The 13,302-nt window shown below is 41.2% G+C and overlaps 1 protein-coding gene across 2 annotated transcripts in view; it reads right to left on the reverse strand.

Moving 5' to 3' along the window:
- Positions 1-5,485: 5,485 nt before the first annotated feature.
- Positions 5,486-13,302, reverse strand: part of HERC4 (HECT and RLD domain containing E3 ubiquitin protein ligase 4) — a 28,704-nt gene continuing 20,887 nt past the window's right edge. For both annotated transcript variants that reach the window (XM_014883289.2, XM_014883290.2), the window contains exons 20-26: positions 13,122-13,265; positions 12,083-12,249; positions 11,240-11,306; positions 10,942-11,024; positions 8,360-8,543; positions 7,705-7,807; positions 5,486-6,844 (exon numbers count right to left, since the gene is read on the reverse strand). In XM_014883289.2, coding sequence (XP_014738775.1) covers positions 6,636-6,844; positions 7,705-7,807; positions 8,360-8,543; positions 10,942-11,024; positions 11,240-11,306; positions 12,083-12,249; positions 13,122-13,265 — 957 coding nt within the window. In that variant the 3' untranslated portion in view covers positions 5,486-6,635. The remainder of the gene's footprint in view (positions 6,845-7,704; positions 7,808-8,359; positions 8,544-10,941; positions 11,025-11,239; positions 11,307-12,082; positions 12,250-13,121; positions 13,266-13,302) is intronic.

Raw genomic sequence — 13,302 nt, forward strand, 5'->3', positions numbered from 1 at the left:
CCTATGAAAGCATCTTAACCCTTAGTATTTATATTGAATAGATGCACTGAAAAAAAAAGCAAAGAACAAGCATTTGTCTGCCATTCCCCAGCCACCTTCCAGCCTATTCTGGTACATTAGACACAATGATGACATTGCAAAAGTATTTAAAGAAGCACATATTTAAACATCTTGTCATAATTTCTTCTTCATGGCCATGTATTTTCTATGGATCTGGCTTGAATTCAGTACATTTTTAATTAGTATTTCTGATTATGGAAAATATATAGTATTTTTAAATGTGTGACAACAAAGGGACAGTTGACATCCAATTAGGAGGGGCTGCAGGAGCACAAAACTCTAATGAAACCAGCATTCAGAATCAAACTGAAAACAGTGAGAAAAGGAAGACCCAGGGAGTACCTCAACCTCAGTAATCTGTGCTTAAATATTGAACCAGAACCATCAAACTGAAAAGCAGTTGCATTTATTTGCATGATAGACTTATCTGCAAAGTGACTGGAGAATAAAAGCCAGTGCAAAATACTGAATATTTCAGGCTAAAGCAACTGGCCATGTCTAGGTAACAATGGGTTCTAAGCTAGCTGTAAATCCTCGAGAAGTCATGGAGTTGTACCCTGAGTTACTCTTAAAATAACAGTAATAATAATCCTAATAATGGTGCACCAAGGGAAAAGAGTTGCTGGTTACTGTCCCAGCATGAGGCCCAAGGCTCAGAAAAGCAGAGCACTGAATTAAAGCACCATTCAGTGACTGTGCAGCTCTCTGCCATGGTGGGACAGGGCTCCCAGAGCTCCTGCAGGCCTCTTTCCCTCTCCTTATTCCCTTCTGGAAGCACCTGGGCTGGCCACAGAACCTCAGATGGACCCAGCACAGCAGTTCCAGGAGCTGAGCTCCAACTGTTCACAACAACCCTGCAAAGAACAGCCCAAGGAACCCCAGCCCCATCCTGCCCTGGAGATGCTGGAAGCAGCTACACCACCACAGGTCCTTAAAGGACTGTGACACAACCCCAAGTGCTCCCTGACCATGGGACTGTTATTTTTACTCCCACAGAAGAGAAAACTCTGTTTCCCTGCAAACCCCACTCCCACCCACGAGCCCTGGAGTGACAGCCCAGGCTCCTGCACCAGGATCAACTGGGACAGAGCCCAGGACAAAGCAACCAGGCACAAACTACAAACTGAGTTACAGAGAAACACAAACTGAAAGTCCTTAGAAACAAAACACAAACACCTTTCGGTGGGATTTAGTTATTTGGCCGTGGGTTTTTAACTCTGTAGTTATTACTCACCACCCTTTCCAATGGCAGAGCCCTGCTCCCAAGTCCCAGCCTCGGGAGATTCTCCTCTCCTTCCCCCAGCAGGTGGGTGCCTCACAGGGAGCCCGGGATCCTCCAGAAGCTCCACAGAAACCACCCCAGGAATGCTGAAAGCTGTGGAGAATTGCCCTTAGACCCCGTGGAGCATCACAACCCTCCTGGCTCCAGACTAAAAAACTCTGAGCGTGCCCTGCTGGGCACTGCCAGAAATCCCTGCAGGGCCTCACCTCTGCAGTAACACCTCAGCCTGCAGGGCTGCTCCAGCTACTTCCTCATCTAAAGATACTGCTCATCGTCCTTATCTCAGTTCCCCTCCCCCTTTGCTTACTCCTAATTAGGAGTAACCTCGTTAGGATCCCTTGCCAGCGGGCAGCCTCTGACTCCTTGAGATGCTGCAGCCCGGAGTACACAAACACTGCAGCTAGCAGCTGCACCCACAGAGCCTTTGTGCAGGATCAGACCACAAAAAATTACCTCGGTTTTACCTTTGAAATTCTACAAAGACACGGCAGATACAATTTCCACCGGAAGCTGCTGTTTAGCTACAGTCTGCCAACTGTTTCTCCTCCCAGACACGCCGCTGTATTTGCTCAAAATAGGGAAGGAAACTTGACTTTTGCACTCTACTCAAACTGAAGTAACATTAATTTTTGATTATTAATCTTTGATGAATTAATCTACAAACATTGTATAACATTAAGCTTTTGTTTCCTCATGTAATCAGGCCCATGGAGGGAAGCAGTGAACACCTGTAGACATTCACTGCACAGGTGAGGATTCATGACCTGCTGCTAAGAGCAGCCTGGAGCATTGGTGAGATAAAGATCCCCACCAGCACTGAAATTACCTAACCTGGTAGTTCCTATGTGGAACAAGATTCCCAAACCTCCTTCTCCTAATCTGAAACTGATGTGCCTTTGGCTGGAGAAGAAAAATTATGCTGAGTGCTGTCCTAGCTAATGTCAGGGGGCTCTGATGACACTCGTGGCACCTGCCACACCTTGTTGTGTTGTTTTGTAAAGTCAATGGTTATGTTCAGACCCGGGGGCTGTGCAGGAACTCACTGTTTAGAGCAGCAGGGCTGTAGCTATGGTGTTTCAGCACAGTTCTAGAGTTCCTGCTATTGTCAGTTTGCTTTAGGTGCTCCCCCCCACCCAGCTGCCTCGTGGTTAGAAGATAACACATCTTTGTCATTCACCTCTTCTGCAGAAATGGGCGGGCAAAGGTTTGCACTTCCAAAGTTCTAGCATACTCACAGAAAGGGAGTCAGTGTGAGCACAGAGAAAAATTATATGTACAGGCACAAACAGGCTCCCTTCCACCAGAAAATAAAAACCCCTGAGGACTCAGTCACATGGTCAGGAGCTCCAGGGTACAGAAATGATGGCTGGGGGAGTCAGCTCAGTGATTAACTGTGCACACAGAGCAGGCAAACAGCCAAGGGGGATTTCCTGGGGCTCTCAGGTGCTCTGTTCACCTGGTGATGGCAGGTGACAGAAGATGCTCTACACCTTTCAAGCTCTAGCTAAGGGTTTGGAAGGCATTGCTCCAGACTTGACCAACACAAACACGAACAGCAGATTGAAGGACAAAAAGAACAGGCTGCTGATTAGTGCACTCAAACCCCACTCTGACCTGGCAAATTAGAAATATCCACTTGATAAGCAATGGGACCCTGACACTTGTCAGGGAAGACAAACATTTGGTTTTTCCTCTTCTTTTTTCTCCCCTTCAAAAACTAAGTAAGGCAATTCCTCATAGTATATAGAAGCACACAGTTCTGGTTGCACACAGAAAATCAACACAGCCACTCTTAAGCAGTTCAACTCTCTACCAGTGCTGAAAACTGAATGAAAAGTTTTATCTGCATTTATCTTAACTGCAGAATCCTGTGTGCCTTTAAGAAGCTCTTTTTTGTAGTGATTTACATTTGATTACATTAAGCTTCATTTTATTACTGATAAATCAAGTTTATTGCAGCATTGTGCAATGAATTAAAACCCTCTCTGGAGTAGTTTATAAACACTCTTAAAGGGAATACCATGGCTTGGAGCTCTAACTGTGATCAGTAACAACCTCATTAATAGCAACTCCCACGAAGTGCCAAAGGACACAAATCATGATGCTTAAGCAGGGCTCAGTGCTTTAACAGTTCTACACTGTGTTCTTAGTTTTGCCCAGCAAAATGAGGGACAAACATCTGCTGTAGCTGTAGATCAAGAAGCCTGGGTAGCTCTGCCATGTAAACTCAATCTTCATGCCTGTACAAATGTGACAGGTGCAATAAATCCAGTCCATGCCTGCACTGCCCTGGCAATAGCACATCTCCTTCAGGAGCCACGATAGGGATGATACAAGTCTGACATGCAACTGCTCTCCTCCAGTGAGAATTCTGAATCTTCATCAAATGCTAATCTGATTATCAAATAAAAATACTAAAAAAATTTAATTATAGTAAAATGCTCCCCCTGAAGCCCACACTACTGTCATTCCCCAGTTGTCTGCATTGCCCTTTTCAACAGTGGGACCCAAGGTTTCCTGAGTAACTGAAGGCTTGAGGAAAAGGAGGGCTCTAGGTTTTCTCCACTAACATCATGGCTATTTCAGCTACACACAGAACACATAAAATGGGTTTTTTCCCCCTTTCTTACATGCTGCACAGCATCAAATACTGTATGCAAAGTGATACTTGACCTGAGCAAGAGAAAGCACTTCCTGCTGCCCAGCCCCTGCAGGCACAGCTTCAGCAGAGCTGATTCCCAGGGCTGCTGTGACTGTCACATGGACTGAGGGCAACACAAGCACTGCACAAAGCCTTCAACTGCTTGACACAAGCAATGCCACGACTATTCATTGTTCCAGTGCTGCACACAAGTCCTTCACCTTGTTATGCAGAAAACTGTCAGAGCTGGGCACTGCCCCTCTGCACAGAATGAACTAAGACCTGTAAGATCATTTTAGCACTGTAGGACCCAACTCCATTTCCTGCAGAAGTGAGAAAAGCCAAGGCCAGAGCTGCAGAGAGAATTCTCAGTGAACACTGTCCTGAGGAAAGTGGCTCTAGCCCTGCTCTGCCAGTGGGCTCTGCAGCTGATGCTGAACCAACCATTCCAGCACCACCATGCTCTTCCCAACCCTTCCTCATATCCACTCATGTTCCAAGAGAACAAGAAATGTTTCTGCCTCGTGCTGGAGACACTTCTGCAGCAGCATGGAGCACCTGCTTGAACAGCAGTTCAGTCAGCAAGAACTGCACATCAAAAATGAAGGACATCTAAATCCTAAATTTGGCACCAAAAATGGGCAAGTGAATTATGGCTTGGATTCTGCCTCTGAGCCCTCATCTACAGATTGAGCCATTCTCTTTGACTCTTTAGTCATCCTTCAGGTGAATATTGACACTGACTAAAAATCCAATACAGCAAAACCCAGGGAATGTGTCACAGGGCAGTGAAATACATACATGTAGCACTGGATTTGGATGATATGCACTAAATCACACTTGGACTGCACAGCTGCACATAAAGCCCCTCTTACTCAGTGAACACCAACTGTGTGCATCAAATGAAACAGGACTCCAATGGGGAAAAAAAACCAGCACTTGGACATGCAATAATACACAAGGGAAAAAGGAAGAAGATAGTTTTACATTCCACTACATACACTACATTGCCACTTCCTGATTTTTGAATATCTACCTTTGCAATCTTGATATTTCATAATTAAAAATGGTGGTTTAGTATTACCTGGAAAAACGCATAATACCTTTTTTTTCCCCTTTTTCCTGTCTCCTTTTCCTTCTTCCACGTACAGTAAGATTAAGTTGCTTTAGCATTTGCTGGTTTCACAACTGGGAGACTTTCCAAGCCAGGTAAGAAATGTTGGAAAAGATGGAATACGGGCTGCACACAAAGAAATCACTAAGAGGTTACAGTGTGTCAGAAAGCTGTAAAAACAGTGTTAAGGAAAGAAACTGATTTTAATTGTACTGACCTTTTTTTTTGTATTATATCAATATGTACTGCCAGCACAGAAACTGGACATGATATGGTTTATTACAATGCATTTCCCTGCTTTTCCTAGCTGTACTCTCCAACTGGAAGCTGCTCTCCACTTGAAGAACTCTGCATGCTGTAAGCGTCCATACACATCAACCAACAAAGGTTTTCATTCAAGTCTTTTATTATAGCTTGAATTTTTTTTCACTGCATTTAAAAATCTAAAAAAAATAAATATTTGTTTCACAGCTGCAAGTCACATATGCATTAACACCACAAAATCTGGCATTTAACCAGAGAAGGAAAAGTCAAATCCGAAAGTGTCCAGCTAAGCACAATCGTTTCAGGGCAATTATACTAAAAATAAAATCTTAAGAAAAAGGGAGAGGGGTGTTAAAGGTTATTTCAAATGCATTTATCTGGAAAAAAGTGAAAATTCTATTAGAAACCATAAACTACGCTTTCAGCATTTAAAAATAAACGTTTAACCTCTTGACAGCAACAATTGGCTGGTGCATCTTTTTCTTCTAAGCTGTATTCTCGACACATGAGGTTTCAAATGATAAATTCACCTCTCTCATAACTGTGTCCACTTAATTACAGAATCAGTCCTTAAAAATAAAACAGTGTTTAAGTCAGCTTGTCCATCCACGTATTAAAAATGCCATTGGATGTGGTTTTGTATCGGCACTAAGTGACTGCTTCATGGATTGTACATTGTGAAGATGAATGTCTCTTAAACAATCACTTCCATTATTAAGGTTCTTAAAACAAACCAGAAAAATAGATATCTTCAGAAATCAGAGAAGTCACTTTTTTTTTGTTAAAAGCCATAAAATAAGCTCATATTCAATTACAAGCAATAGAAACCATACTGCTATTGGAACAGAACTATTTTATCACAAAAATTTATTATTTACAAAATGAAAAGTTACCAAGTGAATTCATCAGGGAAAAAGTTAAATGTTCTTACTAAGTGATTTGAAAAACTGAAGCAAGTCTCTCATGCACTCACACGCCAAATTGTTTGCATAAGGTGAAATGTTAATTCTTGTTAGTGAAACTTGACTCCCATTCACAATACTCTCGTTTTTATTGTAAGATGGCAAAATCCACATGGCTCTGTACAGGAAGGTATGTATTAAGACAGTTCTTCAGTTCTGGAAATGTTTTTTTTTTGGCCATACCACTGAACATTTTTTTGCAAATAATCAGTTATATTATCAACTGCATCACTTAATCCACTGAATTTACCACCACAAGAAAGACACAAAAACTTAATGATCCCACGTTACACAGAACTTTCATTTCTCAAGTTATACTAAACTGAAACCTTCATAGTGGTCTATAGCCTGGATCAACTTAGATTTCAGGGTTTCTTTATCTGTGTATTTTGGAAGATCAAGAAGATTAAAGCAAGTGTGAGCTACGGGCAGATAATCCTCTCCTCCTCCTGTTGGCTGGATGACCAATTTCAGACACTTCATCCCAAGAATTGGAATCCGATCACTGCCTGTCAGAAACACTGCCAAGGAAAAACAAAGCCTTGTAACCAGCTGCAGGCTAGCACTGCCTGTGGCACACATGCATTTCTAATCATTGTTGCCCTTTTTCATCATTGCAGCTTTTCACACAGAAGTTCTGACATGTCTGGAAAACAGGGAATAGTGACTGAACCCTGTCTGTCTCACATCTTCCACATGTGAGCTCACAACTGTAATACAACAAGTGATCCATAAAGGAAAGTATTTCATTTTAGCATATGAAACCAAACAGTCCTTAAAAAAATATTATACATTTTTTCATGCAACAGAACCTTCTAACTTAAAATCCATTGGTTGTAGCTTTACTGAGCATTTCCAAGAATCTTGTAAACACAGAATTAGTTTGTTCAATAAATAATCTATCTGAATTGGAAACTGCTCTGTGATCTATTCTAAGCAAATCCTCACTCACAGCAAGCTTGGATTACTTTATCATCTGTACATTTCCACTTATATCATTACCTTGACAGATTTACCATCAGTGACAACTCCAAGTGAATAACCTGGAGAATGGGAACTACATATCAGAATATCCTAGTTACCAAATAAATGTCACCAGCAGAATAGGCTGTTAATGTTTGGAGGGGTTGGCTTTTCTTTTTTTAATGCTGCTCTGAGCTACTGTGATCTGTAACTACCCATCAGCCAGAATGACTCAGGACACCCCCAAGGAAATCACAGACAAGCTCACATTTTCTTCTGCTATGATTTTTTTTTCCCCCAAACACTTAATCACATCATTACAGACAAATACTTACATCTGCCCTCTTATAGCAAGAGCCTGAAATCCCAGTGATCCTGTTCAGTTAGAAACTTCTCTGAAGTAATTTCAAATACTTACACAAAAACTGTTTTTTCTTCTCCAAAGACAACTCGTGAAAAACCTCCCAGAATATTTTAATTGTAGGATGGTCTGCCCAGTACTCTCCTTTGTATTCTGTATTCTAAAATGAGCAGGAAATGGGGTTATGGCTTGCTCACACAACACCTGGAGAAGCTGACACTGCAGCAGAATGAATGCAGTTTGTGTAAAGGGACACAGCAAGTGACACACTAATGCTAGCACCTTCCTCACTCCATTTTCTTCAGCTGTTCAGTCTGAATTTGATACAGGGACAGATGCTTGTACTGCAAAGCATTTTCAGTCCCAACAGAGACCAAATCTCACTGAGCTCTGGCAAGCAAGAATATTTGCTTTTAATAACTGTGTGCAATCACTTCACTTTCTCATGTCTGATATGAAAGACTGTATAGCTGCCTCTGGGCTCTGTGGATCTTTCTGCCTCTCTCTAAGTCTGATATCCTCCAGAAATTAGAAGGAAGGAGTTAAAGCAGGAAGGTAAATAATATTTTAGGATCTTCATTCACTGATGTTTTAAGATGTCAACAAACAACTGGAATCACATTAATTAAAACAGAGCTCAAGAGGACACCTAGCTGCTTTGGCACCCTGAAATTAGAATTATATGAAAGCAATAGCTAACCGTGGTTCTTACCTTCTCCAGCTCTTTCCAGTCATAATTTGTGTTCCCAATCACCATTGCCTGCAACTCACTGGGCTGGAAGAGCTGAAGAACTTTCCCTCCACATACTTTGTGGAAGCCTTCATGGAATGCACTGTATAGGGAAGCCACAGATCTATTGAAGATGTAATCCACATATGCATCTACAAAATCTTGCCTGTACAAAGAGAAAGAAAGAATTATGCTGAGGAAAATAAAGAGGAAGCAGTACATGTCATCCTTCTACCAATAAACCAGCAGCCATTTCTGAACAGAACAGAGCATAGAAAATGAAGCAACAAGGAGCCTAATATATTGTATTGTCTGCTTTATGTTACAGCCACAGTGAAGGTAAAATGGCACATGAATGTATTCCCTCACCACACCCCCAAAGGCAGAGTCTGCAACAGAAAAGCAAGAACATTTAATGTTATCCACTTCAGGCACTACAAACATCTCCCTTATTTGTGTGCACTGCAGTGAACTGCACTCACTGGCAACAAGCTGAAAGGCCTCAATTCCAGGGAGTGCCCTGAAAGCCACTAATCAAACTCACTGTTCTATTTTTTTTTTAATTAACAAGATAACCATATTTGCACTAAAAATGCAAATCAACTTCCAAAGGACATTTGAGTGCTACACAGTAAAAAGAGCAGTGCCAAGGAGCTGGGATACAGAGGAACAGATGGCCTGTTTGTTATCTGTGCTAAGGTACAAGGAGTTCTCAGAAATCCTGCTGCAAACACCTTCAGCAGCATTGAAGGGAGATCTAAAATTTCTTGATGTGATACAGTATTTATGGTAATTTTTTTGAAATCAATGCCAGTGAACAGTTTAGTTTGTGCACTGGCACTGACCTCAGTTGTACATCACAGCTATTTTACCAACACATGTTCACTGTGGAAAGAGAGAATGCACTTCAACACCACCACCCCCAGTCTTTGAGTAATGCCACCAGTAATTTACAGACTCATATAAACACATTTACATGACAGATTTATTAAAGCTGTTGCACTGAAGCTGCTGGAGATGACCCAAGCAGTGATCCACACTCCTCCCTTTCAGCACTCCATGAGATCCCCCTCATCCATGCTGTGCAATTACAGAGGGGCAGGGAACTTGTGGAACACTAACAGTGCAAGGCTGCTCCAGGGAAAAGTCACAGTGACAAATTCATTTCCATTATAAAATTAATTGAAGCGTCGTAGAATATTTAGAGCTTCAAAAGAGAAAGAGGAATTCTTCCTTGCTGCAAGACAATGTGGAGCACAATGCAGCAGGCATTCCACAGACACCTTGGAACTTTTCCCATCATTCAACTTCAATTTTACAGTCACTTAGTGACAGAACATTCAAACCTACACAGAGAACTGCAAAGCTCCAGTGTTTTCCATGTGCATTCAGTTCTCATGGAGTGTGCTCTTTCCATTCAATTCTCCCTTTAGCCTGGGAGAAGTACAAGCACACAGAATTCAGAATGATTAAAGAACAAACTGGAAAATTCTGCAAAAAGGGGACAAAAGCAGCACCAGGTATGTTCTGCCTCTCCTCCAGGAGCAGAAAGGGAACAGAGAGTAGGAAAGGCTGCTTTTATAAATAAAAGTTAGGGAATCCTCGACTGAGGAAAAACCCCCTCCTGTCACACACTCTTCTGACACTAATATTGAATTAACTTATCTAATGTTATCTACTCTACAAAGGGAAGACTTCACTGAAATAATACTCATGTATGAATGAGCAGTTGTAATACTGGCCCTTAAATTCAAGTTCTCATCATTACTCACTGAATTGCAATTGTATGTAGCTTCCTGCAGTGATGCCTTAAGACTTTAGCTTTTATATTTTCAAATCCTCTACTGCATTGGTGCACAGATCTAAAGTCCATACAAAGTGTTAATTAACTCCTTTCACTTTTTGCACAAAATAATCCCTCGAGGCCCATGATCCAAGGACACCCTACAGCCTCAGGCCCCAAAAAGCATAAACAAGAGTGAATTGGGGGGGAGCAAACTGGGGGAATATGACTTCATTACCTGAAGCTGTAATTAACCCCTGGAGGATTAATCCCTGATATACAGACCAAACTTAGATTTGTCTGAAAAACTGGTGAAAAACATCATCCATCTTGGGTGTAGCCTGTGCAAGGCTTTAATTGCTCAGGGTGTATCTACTGAAGACCTTTCATAAATACCCATTTTATTCTCTTAACTTTGCCCAGCCTCTCTCCCAGGTAGCAACTCCAAGGCATCAGCAGAACCACAAACATTTTTAATCTTATAAAATGGTCATGACTGAGCTTGGAAGGGAACTCTGAAGATCTAGTCTGACCTCCTGCCATGGGCAGGGACATCTTCAAACAGCCCAGGCTGCTCCAGGCCCTGTCCAAGCCTGCTTTGAGCATTCCCAGGGATGGGGCAGCCACAGCTTGTCTGTGTCTTGTCAATACAAGCCAAAAGCTATTTTAATAACACGTGAGAAGAGCTTGGGAAAGCAGCCAAAGCAGTTTGGCCTCCAACAGCAAAGGGTATTTACAGCAGCCCAGCAACACCAAACACCCTGGAACCCTCAGAACTCACCTATTTTGTTTGACTACAGGAATGTCAGCACCTTTAGGAACCAGCTCCTTAATTTCTGTTGTACCAAAATTTTCCACAGTGATCTATTTGAAACAAACAAAAATAATATAAATCTTGTTTATTGCATCAAGTATTTCTTCCTACCACTTAGTTAGCAGCAACATGAATGGCAGACACAGGAGCTAAAAACTCATGGGAATCAGCTGCTGATGCTTTTGTTCAAACACTCCATCAGAGGCAATTAAAAGAGATGGTGTGAGCTTGGCAAGACATACTTCAAACACTATATAAAACTTACAGTAAAATTAAGACAAAATGCTTCTTCTATGTCATCCTCTGGATAGTCCAGTAGCTGTTGCATTCCCCTGCAAAATAAGTTACAAAATACTTGCACCAGGGGAAAGAAAGATGAATTGATTTTCCTGAGGTGTTCTTTATGCTTTGATAATTCAAATTTAAGAAGTATCCTTCTACTGTTATTTCATTTATTGTCTTATTGACTTGAGACTTGTGTGGTGCTGGGAAATTCCAAGCAATCATTTCCTTTGGATTATCCCAGGGAGTGAACAGAGAACATTCCTATCTTAAGATTTCAGCTAAGGGGTTCCCAAAGCAGAGGCAGTTGGTACTTAAACATCACTGGCTGGCTCTTGCATGAATATCTTTGATTTCTCCTTGAATCTATGAAAACTTTGGCCTCCACAACACTAAAGCAATCAAGCATCCTTTTCTGAGCCTCCTACCTGCTAGCCCTACTCAAATCCCTAGTTCCTAAAGTAAATATTTAGAATGTATTTATTCTTGAAATAAGCAAAAACATTTTCTTGATGGATGTAATTCAGAACTGAAACTACGTTCACACTTAGGCACATAAAATTGAAGGCTAAAACTCAAGGGGTTTGAATTTCAAGGTTTTTTTCCCCTTAAAATTCTTGTGGGACCATCAAACAGAAGGGACAATCACTAACACCAAGCACAGACACGGGTGTTTAACAACAGGAAGTGTCAAAAGTATCAAATGACACGAGGGCTGCAATTTACTCTGAGCTCTTTATTGTGGAAAAGAAATGTTATGTTCTCAGAGAAAATTGTTGATTTCAAAACTAATTTCCAATAACACCCATTTTTCTTTCTTGCTTACCTGCCAACATCTGGCATCAATTCTTTTAAGTCATCCAGGGATGGTTTCTTATTCAATAGCTTTTTGTACAAAGCCAGAGGAAAATGAAGGTCTACAATAGTAAAATTATATATTGCTAGCCCACAGACAACACCAATCAAATGAAACAAGTCACTGTCTTCAAAGGTCTAAGAACAGAAAACAGACAAGATGGTTTAAAATAAAGAAGTTATTTTAACCTTGCAGAGTCCAGGAAGAAGTGTACAGTACAGTATAATCTGAGTGAATTTAATTCATTTAATTCATCTTTTCTTTAAATGTGTATGTATCTGTAAGTACCAAGGAAAACAGGATAAAGTTTAACCAGCTGAGACTGCAATCCAAGGGAACAGAATCCCTTCTACTTAAAATTAAAAGGGCTGAGCTGCAACATATTCTGTGTTACAGGGGACCCATACTGCATTAAGATTCTGGTTTTGTCAGTGAGTTCTTATTGCACTACTCAGTGATTAGAGAGGTCAATTAAAAAAATATTATTTTGAGGAGGAAGAGGGAGGAGTTCATTATTGACACCCTCAGAATTAATTACCAGGGCTTTAAACAGCTTTAAACACACCTGTGGAAATGTAAATATTCAGGTATTGGGGATCCAGCCACCCCAGTCAGTGCTGTCTGAGGGAGGACTGGAAAGTCCTGAAAACTCCATGATCACCTATCACCCATAAATGCAACTGCACACAGCAAGACCTGATCAACAGCCCCAATTCAACAATTCCTCTGCCACCTTGATTTCCTGATTCTGCCCTTAGAATCAGTTTGTTCTGGCTACTTCTTCCTAAAAAACCTGGCTGGCTTGGGGACAACCAGTTTAAACAAGGAATGGGGAAAGCAAAAGGGGAACAGCAAGGAATGGGGCAAGTTTTGACCTAACAATGACAAAAATAAACTTCTTTTGAGAATACTTCCTTCAGCTCCTACCCTTGAAATAAAACTACCACAAACAACAATGTTCATATAATATTGATATAAATACTTGAATTAAAAATAGATCAGAGCCTACCTTATCAGAGAACCAGATCAGCCTGGACTCCTCATAATACCTGAACATTCCATACTTGGGATCAAGCAATTCCCTCATGATGAGCAAAAAAAATTCTTTACGAACTCCTCCAGCATCGACAGCTTCCTCCCCTACAAAAATAACCTGAAACACACAAGTCAGTGAGCAGTGCCTGCAAGGA

Source organism: Sturnus vulgaris, chromosome 8 (assembly GCF_052056855.1).
Source record: "Sturnus vulgaris isolate bStuVul1 chromosome 8, bStuVul1.hap1, whole genome shotgun sequence".
NCBI lineage: Eukaryota > Metazoa > Chordata > Aves > Passeriformes > Sturnidae > Sturnus > Sturnus vulgaris.